Raw genomic sequence first — 13,133 nt, forward strand, 5'->3', positions numbered from 1 at the left:
TATTATTATATGGTAACATCTTCTAAATTACCTATGACATGGGTGTGATGATTTTTTTTAAAAAAAACCTAAACTTGATATTTTTCTTCCTAAGATTGATTACCTCAATCCTATCTATGTCTATAACCTTGAGATTTTGGAAACCTGACTGAGCCAAGTCTTTTAGTAGCTCATAGCCCAATCCATCAGCCCCTACTACTAACACTTCTACATATTTTGCAAGATCCTCACTCAAGTCTCAACTACCACCAATTAAAACAAAAACCTTAAAAGTTTTAACATATTTGAATAAGGATTAAACCCAAGAAGATTGAAGCTGAAAATTTATAAGAAAGAGCAGTACCATGTAGGGGTACCTTGTTTGCCAATTAAGTCCATGAAATAAAAGAAAAAGAACTGAACCCATAAAAGTTGAACGAAAAATAAAGACCCAGATATTATAAGCTAAAGAAAATAAAAATTACTTTAAGAAAGTGAGTGAATTTGAAGGAAAATTTAAAAGAAACATTGCCATCACATAACCAAGTATATGCTTTGAAGAGAATCACAAAAAATAAAAAACTATACCTGAAAGGCCAGAGACAACCTTCATGGCCTTCTACTTTGATCTATCATCATGTATTCTTAAAATTTACAGAGGCTATTTGAGACTTAAAGATTCCATTTGTGGCACTGTGAGATGATAGCCTACCCTAATAAATAAAAATAGAATTGGTAAAGCAAATAATACCTTCATAGATTTCATCCCATCCAATGTAGTAATGATGTCCATTTTTCTTTTCAAATCCAAGGTTTTTGTTCTCTAAAGATTTCATTGCATCTTCCATCTCTCCAACTTCTCTTTTATGGTTATTGTCTCTGCTGCCTAATGAATTAAAAGAATAATCAAAATATTTAGTCAAAAACCATGTTATATGTACAAAAGATTGCAAGACTTTTATTTTTATTTATTTTATTTTACCTCATCCTATTCACACAGGTTCAAAATTTTTGGTAGCACCAGACTCAACAATATAGTTGAAATTTTGTGGGTCAGTCTTGATGGTAACCTCAGCAAAGCATCTGTACATTTGAAGTAGAATCAGAACCTTCGAATACCTAAATAATTGTCACCAATAACATCTACTTATGGGGAGCATCATGTGTCCAATACCAGAACAATCTCATATACGTAATATTCAACTCCATGCTTCATCTGTATTCATCAGTATTAGAGGGCACCAAAAGGGCCCGAAACAAAATTGGAACAGAAAATTAATAATTCTATTGAAATTGCAACTCCAAAAACATGCTTTCAAGAAGCTAAACTGCATAAAACACATGTAACTACCACTGTCAATATGGTTTATTATCAAAAATCAGACCAACTTAATAAAGCAACCAACATAATATAAAGCTTAAAAGCACCTAAAGATAGTATCTTTCCCACTAAAAAGCAGAAATATGATGCAAAATATTGGCATATATCCACCAATATTATCAATCAAATGAACCCAACAAAATCAGAAGCCCAATCAAATTCCTACAGTAGGCTTACATTATAAGTTTAGAAACACACCAAAGAAATACCTCTACCTACTGATTCTAATGCAAAGAACCTTAATAACAATTGAGAATCCAAAATAAGCAACTGGTATTCACCTAAACTTGGTGGACCTGTAGAGAATTGAACTGCAAAGAACCAAAGGTCAACATGAAGCCAAAGATGGTAAATTTGTTAAATAATTTAAACTGAGGAATTTAAAAAATCAAAGAAAAACGACCATTGGTACCCTGCCTAAAATAACCCTAATTAAAAAAAGCAAAGGCTTTACAAATCAAAGTTAAGCATCTGTTCTTCCTAAATCAAAACCAATCAGACCACAATACCAAAACCTAAATCATATTTCCAAATTTAAAAAAATTCCTCTGTTTGCATAAAAGGGCGGCGGCGGCGACGATGGGAGAATCTGAGTTTTGGGTTTTGATTTTGGGGGAAGGAAAGGGTGACTTTTAGGTTTAGGGGATGGAAAAAAATCTAATTTCTCAAGAAACAAACAAAGATGGAAAGCGAGAGAGAGAAAGTGAGTTAGGGCAAGAAGGAAAGAACCTTTGCATCCGGATTCAAGAAGAGGCGACACATCAGCCCAGACTGAGTCGGGGCCGGAGGGAATGGTCGTGCGTTCGGGTACGGAGACCTCCACCGTCGCATCATCTGCCATTTTTAGTGTTTCGGATTCTCTCTTTCTCACTGTGTCTCTGAGTCTTTGCTTCGGGATTGTGTTGTTCTACGCAAACGCAAAGTGAAGAAGACCGAATTTTATAGTTTAAAATATAACCTAAAATAAAAAGAAAAGAATTTAAAATAAAAAGAAAAAGAAAATAGTGGTGGTGTGGAAAATTGTGGTAACTTCAAAAGCAATATAACCTAAAATAAAAAGAAAAGAATTTAAAATAAAAAGAAAAAAAAAATAATGGTGACGTGGAAAATTGTGGAAGCTTCAAAAGCTTCGGTTTTATATATATATATAGATAATAATAATGGTCTAACCATCATTAAAATAAAAAATTCAAACACCAAACACGAAAGCCCTATTAAATCTTTTTATCCCATTATATTGGGTGAATATTTAAATTGAAAAGTTTTGGACTTCCGTTCCGACACCAACACAAATTAGGAATTCAATTCCGATTTGGTCTCTATGAAATCTCAAATCCTTAATTATTTATTTATTTTTATTCCATTCCGAGATAGTCTAGGAAATCTTTTTTATCCCATTATATTATATATAGAGAGCAATATTTTCGATGTTATGTATACCTCCAAAGGCAAAAGAGAAGAACAACAACAATGGCAATGAGTTTAAACAATCTCCCGGATTTTCTATTGACAGAAATCCTGCTTCGGCTACCTTTAAAATCCAGAGTTCAATTCAAAGGCGTATCAAAACACTGGTGCTCTTTAATCTCTACCCCTTACTTCACTCGCAGAGTTGTTAGGCACTGCCACACAAACCCTCATACACAGCCCTTTATCATGATCTTGGATTACAAAGATAAGTATTTAAGTAATCGTCTCCTCGTAATTAAATCTGAACCAGAACTGGAATTTCTCACTGCTTACATATACAAACTAGAAAAGCAACTTTGGTTTGAAGCTTCGTGTAATGAATTGCTCTTGTGTCTGGCAAAACATAGGTTTGATGGCAGCAGATGCTATTATTATGTCATAAATCCAATCACTAAACAAGTTTTAGCGCTCCCTCCAATTCCTAAACCTAAAAGTTTCACTATTACTGGGTTTATCTATAATAATAGTGTTAATGATATTGTTGATAAGCAAGTCAGTTTCAGTTACAGGTTGGTGATGCTAAAGGTATGGGCTTCCGAAGCACACATATTCTCGTCAGACACCGGTAGATGGAGTGTCGTGGGGTATTCAAAGGAATTTCAAGTAGCTCGCTTTCCTTCCTCTGCTGTTTCTTACAAAGGCTTGCTTTTGTGGTGCGGTACTAACGGCCGTCTTCTGGCGTTTGATCTATACAACAGCACAGGTAGTCGTTGCTTTGAAATTGAGCAGCCTATAGAATGGGAGCAGCTAATGAAGCAGCCTATAGAACGGGGCCGAATGAACTTTATTGATTGCCTTGGACTTGGAGTGTGTCAGGGGTGCCTGAAAATATGTCAGATTATAGTGCAGTCTCATATCTGCGTCTGGGAGTTCAAGGACTATTATAACAAAGGTGGAGGCGAATGGTGCTTGCAGCACAAAGTTTCTCTCAAGGAATTTGTCTCCGAAAAATCCCTTTGGCTCTTACTAACACAATCTTTTTTTATCACAGTGCTAGGTTTTCATCCCATCAATGGGGATATCTTGTATTTGGGGATTAGATCGAAGGTTTTGATATGCAACTTGCGTAGGAAAACGCTCGAACTCTATTGTAATGTTCCTGAGGCTAACCATTACGCAGCGAGTATCGCCTTCAACTATTTGCTCCCATGTTGGCCAACACCCATTCCTTCTTCTTTAAAGAATGCTGCCTACTAGCACTTATTGTGGTGCATGCTTGCTAGCTTGCTTCTTTCAGCTTTGGGTTTGTTTATTATAGAGATAATCAATTATATTATAATCTAATCTTTTTGGCTATTTGTAGAATTACTATCTTTGCACTATTAGTTTGTTTGGGTTGCATGCTAGCATTTCAGCTTTGGGTTTTGGTTAATGTGTATTGTGATTTTCCTGTATTATGTAGCATAAGGGTTTGATGGCTATAAGAGTGAAGCTTACATAACATAACAAACAGGAAAAAAAAAAAAAGAAAAAAAAAAAAAAGAAAAAAAAGGGAAATCCATTTGCTTAAGCAGTAAGCACTACCACCGATTCTCTCAATAATTCATTCATTTCAAACTGTTGAATCTTGAATGATCAATCATAACAAAAGATAAATTCAGCTTAATCATTAATTATACGTCTCACATAACTTCTGTTACCCAAATACCTTTTGGACACCTTGAATCTCAATTAGCACGTTGTTCAAACATAGATAACATGAATAATATTATTGGTAAGCTTTAACCTTTTTTTTGAGAAACTGGTAACCTTTAACCTGGTATTGAGTGTTTTGTGTAGTTGGGTTGATGATAGAAATAGACTTCTTGGAAAATAATTTCGTCCATTCTCCTTTTTGCAAAGTACTGCTACATATATCAATCCTAAATATCTGCATACAGTCCAACGGCCAATGTCACCAATCCCAGCCACATTTTGTAATAATCAAAAACAAAACCTTACCCAAAAGGAAAAAGCTTCAATTAATACAATTTTTTCTGGCATTCTTCACAGCAATACATATACCTCAAAGTGTAACAACCCCACCTCAATTGTGTAGATATTATTTCGACCCTAGACCCTTAAGGTTTTGTTCTCTTCAAATGCTCACTGACACCCCAGATCTGATTTAGATATTGTTTAAGTTTAGGGATGACCAAATCCAATGGATAATGGATACCCTACCCAACTCGACTGAAAATTTTGGTAATTACTCGAAATGTAATTGGAGGTATAGCATTAAATTAAATGTGTGTTGTGTGGTTGTGTGATGTGATGAGTCTCACATTAAGCATTCATTGGGTAGATATGAACTTTATTAACAATTATAAAGAGTTTCAATTATGACTAGTCTTAACATAGATGTGACTAGTGTTTTTCCTTGGGTCATAATGTAAAGCCTGTCACGCATTTTACATTCAATTATTATTTAAGAAAAAACAGATATAAGTAAATTTATCACTTATATTAGAAAAGAAAAAATACAAGATTTTATAAACATAATTACAATGTAATTTTATCAAGAACCTGAAAACATTACATTGGGAATGATAATTCTTAATCAAGCAAGTCCTTTTTTACACAAACCTCTCTTCTCAAAGTATCATTAAAGAGGATCAAAATGAACCAAAGTGGATTGAATAGGACTAAAGTTGACTGAATGGACTGAGTATGACCAAAGTGGACCAAAATAGACCGAGTAGAACCGAATAGAATCAAAATAGAATAAATAGGACCGAAGTGGACCCAATAGGATCAAATTGACTGAATAAGACCAATATAGACCAAGTAGGACCAAAGTGAACAAAATGGACTAACTAGGATCAAAATAGAACGAATAGACTTGAAGTGGACTGAATGGACCAAAATAGACCGAAAAGGACCGAATGGGACAAAAATGACAGGATGGACCGAATTGGACCAAATAAGACCAAAATGGATCAAATTGAACTGAATAGAATGAGTAAGACCAAAGTAGACTGAATAAGACCGAACAGGCCAAGAAGGACGAAAGTGGACCGAATAGAACCAAAGTGAACTGAATCGGAACAAAGTGGACCGAATAAGACCAATGTAGACCAAAGTGGAACAAGTAGGACCAAAGTGGACAAAATATGGCTAAATAGGACCAAATAGACTAAATGGACTGAAATGCTATGTTAGCTGATGTGACTCAATAGGAGCTACCAATAATAAATACTAAGGTTCAACCAATGTTATTAAACCCGACTTGGCCTGGTCGGTCGGACTGGTAACCCAGTGACCTAGCACATAAACCGATTTGGGTCATCAATTGGATCGAATGTGCACAAGACCCGGCCGAAACTGGTAAAACCTAGCCTAATCACATAGTTTGCTTAAAACTCGCTGGGTTTTAATAACCCAACTGAGTTTGTGAATTATGTAAAATTACATTAATAGGTCAATTCCATTGACTTCTTTACTATTTAATGTATGATAATATGGTAATTTAAATAAGAGGAAATCTAAATAAATAAATAAATAATGCAATTTTCAATTTCATGAAGCCAGTTAGCATGTAGGTACGAGTATATCAGTATATGTTATATAATTTATTGCTTAAACCTTCTTTTCTCTTCTTTTGTTTACATATTTTGGGCTTTATTTGTTCATTGCTTTAAGTTTAAGTCTTTAACTTTTTTTTTCTTCTTTTGTTTTTATAATTTTTAAAATCTCTGTATTTAACCTTGCGGTTCGACGGTTGACCCATTGGTTGAACTAGTAACCCAGTGAATTGGCTTATAGACCAGGTCAATGTCCAGTCTTAGTTTAATAACCATGGGTTCAACTTTTATATATATATATATATATATATATATAATTGGTGGGTTTCAACCGCCTTATAACCAAATTTTGAATGTAATTGAGATAATGTTCTGCCTTACAAATTGTGGTAGAGGTGGAATGTTTTCTCCAAAGATACAATTTGACTATTATGAACAATTTAACTTATTAGGATAAGATAGACTTAGGATTTCAAATTGTTGTTGTAGCCGGACCTCTATATCTTGTACTTGAGTTTAAACAACTTGGTGATTAGGATTTACGGTGATTGTATCTGTTGCAATGCTCTCAAAAACTCAAGGCAAAGGCAGAGGCAGAGGCAAACGCAGAAGAACAACAATAATGAGTTTGGACAATTTTCCCGATTATCTACTGACAGAAACTCTGCTTTGGCTGCCTTTAAAATCTGTATTTCAATGCAAATGTATATAAAATCTCTGGTGCTCTTTAATCTCTACTCCTTATTTTACTCGCCGCTATGTTGGCCACCACCACACAAACCTTCAGCCCTTTACATTGCTCTATGAGTCGGCAGATATCCTATCAAATCGTGCCTTCACAACTGATTCTGACGAACCAGAATTCAAAACTCTCGCTTCTTATGTACACATACAATGAGCTTGAAGATTCGTGTAATGACTTGCTCTTATATATGGCGCAAGTGGTCTAAAGATGAGGTGCCTGGTAAGATGAGCGTTTACTATGTGATGAATCCAATCACTAGGAAATGTCTCGAGCTCCCTCCCATCACTCAACCTCGTGGTTTTTTCATTCAAGCTGGGTTAATTTTCAGCTATGACAACAATAATAATAATATTGATGATAAGCAACTTAGTTACAGTTTGGTGCTCATTCCTTATTTGAGTCACAAGTCAAGAAAATTCAAGATACACATGTTCTCGTCCAACACCAGTGAATGGAGTGAGTTCGAGCCGTTGTTGCCGGCGCTGGAGGGATTTGAATTATGTCACTTTCCCAGGTCTGCTGTTTCCTATAAAGGCATGCTTTTTTGTCCTGGTACTGGTGGCCGTCTTCTCGCGTTTGATCCGTACAACGCCAGATCTTGTCGATTGATTGAGAAGTCTATAGAATATGAGTCACATGGAGGAACTGATTGCGTTAGAGTGTGCCAGGGGTGCCTGAGGATATGTCAGATTCATTGTGGTTTCGTTTAGGTAGTGTTTTACGTGTTTGGGAGTTCAAGGACTATGATAATGAAGGTGGAGGCAACTGGTTCTTGGAGCATGAAGTGTTTTTCAACCAGTTGGTCTCAAAATATGTCCCACTGAAATTTCCCTTTGTCACAGTACTAGCTTTTCATCCTAATGATGGAGATATCTTGTATTTGGTGATTGAAATGAAGGTTGAATTATGCAACTTGAGGAGCAAAACAATGGAAGTCTTTTGTGATATTCCTCACGGCTGTGAAGGTAAGTGCACTATCATCAACTTTGTGCTACCATGTTGGCCAACTCCCATTCCATAATTATGTTAATGCCACCTAATTGATTGTGTTGCTTGTTAGAATCTTCAGCTTTGGGTTTTGTGTTTTTTGACTTGCGTTCATGCTATTATTGTTGATTTTTCTAATTATTGTTACTATTTGATCATCCCATCATCTAATCTTGTGGTTCTCAACACTTATTTTCTCTACATTATGAAGTGTGTTTCTTTAACTATTGGCATTGGTGATCACTTGTTTTAGTTTTACATTCAACAATAAATGGATATTACAAGGCATTACAACTTTCCTAGCAGAGAAACACAACTCCAACTCGCCATAAACAGTTTGATCAAACTTTTCTATTTGGTGATCAACATCCATATATTTACTCCCAATATATGCAGTCATTCCTTTCTCTCCCCTTGTGTATGGACTTCTCTCTAGTTGTATTATACTCCCTTTATCTTATATTGTTGGCCTGTATTCTATTTTGGGCTATCTCAAAAATAATTAAGTCCTCTTTGAAAAGTTAAATATCATTATTTTTTAAACATTTTTCAATATGCTCCTGTGGAATTTATCAATACTTGTATTAAAATTTGATTTGAATATTAAGATTGAATTCGGTCAGGCTTGGTTGTAGAATTTAAATTTGAAGATAACTTTGTAACGTTATTGTACTAGTGGTACACCAATAGAGTTTGTAATCTACAACAACTTTGAAAATTGAACATGGTAAAATTTTTATTCTTTTATTTTTGTATGCACAGCTGTTTAAATTTTTGATACATTTGTTTAAGGGTAAACAATTTTCGATAAATTTGTTTAAGGGTAATTTAGGAAACTTCTAATTTTTTTTAAAATGACAAGCATAATTAGTAAAATACGTTACGAGTTTAATACAACAAGTATATAGACGTTAATAGTTTGGCATCTTTCAAAAAAGTACGTTTCAAAAATTCGGCTTAAAAATGTGAGCTTAAAAATGTGAGAATGGAAAAAAAAGGGTATGTATATGTTGTTACATTTGTTTTTAAAAAAATCGTAACAAAAATATATACGTAAACATTTACCATATATTTTTTTTAGATAAATTCAATCATCTCTGTATCATAACTTTTTAACTCCTATCAAGTGTGATTTTATTTGTAAAACATACAAATAAAATTTAAATTTTTTGAGAATAATGCCAGTAGAAATTACAAATTTTATTATATAGGTCATATAAATTGATGTCATGATATGTCATTAATTATAAAAAGTAATTCAAACACTCATTATTATTTTGATAAAATGATACCAATCACATTTATTGTCTCATCAATTATTAAGTTTTTGTAGTAGTAGTGCTACGTTTACAATATTTTTCATAAGAATTTTATAATAAATCCTAAATGATAAGCTATTATTGATAAGTGAGAAAATGATATTAATGGTGAGCCAAAATTATAATTTACTACTTAAATTTTGTTATGAAAATATTGTAAACGTAACATTCTAATATATTGCACTAGTTTTAGAGTATTTAATAATAATAATAATAGTAATAATAATAATAATAATAATAATAAACACGATTATTTGGGCACCAGGAACAATGACACAAACTTGGGATATGTGTTTTGTCAGGTTTATATTTTAAATATATTAAACATGACTCTTAGATCCGATTAGTGTTTGTTTGGAAATAATTTATTTAGTTGAAATTGAAACTTTTTTGTTGAAAATATTGTAGATAAAGATAAAAGTTAGTTGAAATAATATAATGAGACTCATAAATAGTAATAAAAAGTATAGTGAAATTTATAGATAGTAGTAAAAATAAATTAAATAGTAAAATAAATAGGTTTTTTAAGTCAATACCAAACACAACTTTAGTGTTTGACATGAATTCATTTTATTGAGATTTTTTAATATTTTATATTCCTAATTATCTGACGCAACAACCAACAAGTTTCAATAAAAAGTTGTTTTTTTTTTTTTTTTTTTTATAATTAATTTATTTAAAATTTTTAACAATCCGAATGTAACGAGCCAATTTTTACGTTGTTTGTATTTAACGCTTGTTGTATGTTTAAACTTAAAGTAATGCGTTTATTTACAAAACTTTGCAAACAGTATGTAAGACGTGAGTAACTTTGATTTTAACAAACGTACGCGAACTGTTCGTGAACTTTACTCGTATTTACTAACTGAGATGATAAGCCATTTAATGATGTATCCCAAAATAATTGTATTTTTTTAAGCTGGACAAACAATTTGGGATGGGGAGAGTACTTCTTTAATTGATAATAATGAAACTGCATAAATAAAATTTTTTAACAAGATATTAGGCATACCAATATCTAAAACTAAAAGAGGGCTAGAAAAAGATGAAGCTACAGGCTACACTTCAACATTCATGGGGTTTTATGCGTAATGACTAATGAGGGCTAGAGACATCATTTTACTGGTCCAGACCAAAAAAAGAAAAAAGAAAAAGAAAAAGTAAAAAAAAGATAAAAAAGAAAAGAGGAAAGCTTATGTGATTGAACGATTTTCCTCTCACACCTTAGCCATTTCTGTCACAACTGTTGCTTCAAAATCTGCCTTTAGCACTAGTGGGAGACTTTTAAGTCCATACCGTAGTAGGCTACATCCCAAGACTATAGAGGCAATGATGTGTGCTTAAAATTGGTTATGGAGTGAAATCAACGGTTAGCAATTGTCTAATTTCTATGTATAAAATCAAAATTGTATTTTTATATTTGCTAGTTACAATTTGATGAAGTTTATTCCATTTTTTAATTCATTGTTGTTGTAGGTTCTTCAACTATGTCTGGAGATTGTACACTTCAATCAATTCTTGATGATAGGGAGCCTAATGAAGAGGATGAGAGTTGTGTTACAATTGCAGAGGATTAGACATTTTGTATTAATTTAGTAGCCTTTTTAATTTCTTAGACTTGTTGGATTAATTTGTTGGTTTGTAATTATTCTAAGCCTTTTTAGCCTTTTGTAATTTCTTAGACTTTTTAATTTTTTGGTTTGTGGAGGATAAGACATTTTGTAATTTCTTAGCCTTTTTAATTTCTTAGACTTGTGGGATTTGTTTTGTAGCCTTTTAATTTCTTGAACTTGTTGGACTTGTGATACTTAGTTCTTGGACTTGTTGGATTTATTTTATTTTTATGTTTAGCTGGTGATTTTAGTTATGATTTATTGATTTATAGATGTATAATTAACAGGTGATTTATTGATTTATGATTAACCTATGATTTGGATTGATTTGGCTGCCATATAACGTGACCCAAATGCCAAAAATCTTAATACAAAAAATTCTTAATGGGCTTAAATCTGGAAAAAAAATCTTAATGGGCTTAAAAAAAAAATTTGGTTGGGCCAGATTTGGGCCCAAGCTGCGGGGCCCGACGGGGCTGGTCCGGGCCCCCAAAAAAAACCCGATTAATAATCGGGTCGGGTTTGGGTATGCAAAAACCCGGCCCAAACCCGGCCCGTTGCCATTCCTAGGTGCAATACTGCAATCCTTGCAATGTAACTCAACAGATCTAATTGGAGCTTGCTACATCAATTAAACCAAGTAAACTCCACCTTTTGTCAGACTGAGCAACTCAAAAAAATTGATGCTACTGCTCTTCTTAAAGAAAAAACGAAAAAAAAAAAAATCAGTCATTGATGAAAAAATTGATTGTTTTAAAGTGTGCCAAGTGTGCCTAAGAATATGTCAGATTTCAATGTTCTATACTCGTATTAGTAGCATTTTACGGGTTTGAGAGCTCAAGGACTGTGAAAATGAAGGTGGAGGCAAATGGTGCTTGGAACAACCAATTGGTCTCAAACAAATCTCCATGGCTCATATATACAACAAGTACAGCACAAATATTCTCTTCCCTTAGTGCTAGCTTTTCATCCCAATGATGGAGATATTTTGTACTTGGCGATTGAATTGAAGGTTTTATTATGCAAGTTGCGGAGCAAAACGGTGGAAGACTTGTGATATTCCTCATATGACCCTGACACTTGGAATGATAAGTGCAATATCACCTTTGTGCTCCTAAAGTTGGCCAACTCCCATTCCTTTTGCTCCCTTACAGAATGGCGCCTAATACTAGAAAATAGAAATTATTGTCTGGGCTTCTGAATTATGAATTTCCTTTTTAGTTGTATAGATCATCAATTACCAATTGTCATATAATCTAATCCATTTGTTATTTTAGACCTACAGTATCTGCACTATTAGTTCTAGTTCCTTAATATATATATATATATATATAGAGAGAGAGAGAGAGAGAGAGAGAGAGAGAGAGAGAGAGAGAGTTTTCAGAAAGTCCAATTAGATTTTAATTGGATTTTTAATTTTGCGTCACGTGCTCTATTTAATTTTTAATTTTGTGTCTAGTAAATTATTAAATGTAAAAATTGAAGAGTCCAAATCTAATTAGATTATACATTAGATTTCAAGTGGATTCCAATTTTCCACTACATGTCCATTTAAATTTTTAATTTTTGTGGCAAGTAAATTATTGGATGCATAAACCGAAGAGTTTAAAACTAATTAAATACTTAATAATATATATATATATATATATATATATGAAATTATGAAATGAGTTTAAGTTACATCTGATGTAACTCCACAAAAGTTACATCTGATGTAACTCCAGTTACACATTTTTTAAGTCATAGATTTCCAAAAGATCTAATGGTAAAAAAAAAAAAAAAAGCATCATCATTCTTTACATCACTATTTTACTTTTAAGCTCAGCCTCTTTTTAAATCATATGGTATTCAAATCCTATAATAAATGTATATATAATAGCTCATTGTTGTGATTTATATAATTTTGTTAGTATTTATCCACCTTCATTTTTTATCAAATTATTTTTTATTGTGATAATTGGTAATGACCTCTAGGTAGTATGGAGTCTGCTTTTTTTTTTTTATTTTTTTTTTTTATGTGGATAATTTTAAAAAGAGAAAGTAACACAATGTTTGATGTGGATAGCTCATTATTTATTGGGGATGAGGTTTCTTTCTAGAAATTGATATGTTGTAATTATTTGACATGTTTTTTTT

General features: G+C 32.8%; 2 protein-coding genes across 2 annotated transcripts; both read left to right on the plus strand.

Annotated features, from left to right (window-relative positions):
- Nucleotides 1–2,830: 2,830 nt before the first annotated feature.
- Nucleotides 2,831–4,027, plus strand: LOC126728725 (F-box protein At3g26010-like). The gene has a single exon (XM_050434513.1). It carries the CDS (start codon nucleotides 2,831–2,833, stop codon nucleotides 4,025–4,027), a length of 1,197 nt encoding a protein of 398 aa, XP_050290470.1.
- A 3,221-nt stretch (nucleotides 4,028–7,248) lies between these two features.
- LOC126728727 (uncharacterized) lies at nucleotides 7,249–10,961 on the plus strand. The gene is made up of 3 exons (XM_050434514.1): nucleotides 7,249–7,731; nucleotides 7,818–8,043; nucleotides 10,861–10,961. The coding sequence occupies exons 1-3, from the start codon at nucleotides 7,249–7,251 to the stop codon at nucleotides 10,959–10,961; spliced, it is 810 nt and encodes a 269-aa protein (XP_050290471.1).
- Nucleotides 10,962–13,133: the final 2,172 nt, after the last annotated feature.

This window comes from Quercus robur, chromosome 5, assembly GCF_932294415.1.
Source record: "Quercus robur chromosome 5, dhQueRobu3.1, whole genome shotgun sequence".
NCBI lineage: Eukaryota > Viridiplantae > Streptophyta > Magnoliopsida > Fagales > Fagaceae > Quercus > Quercus robur.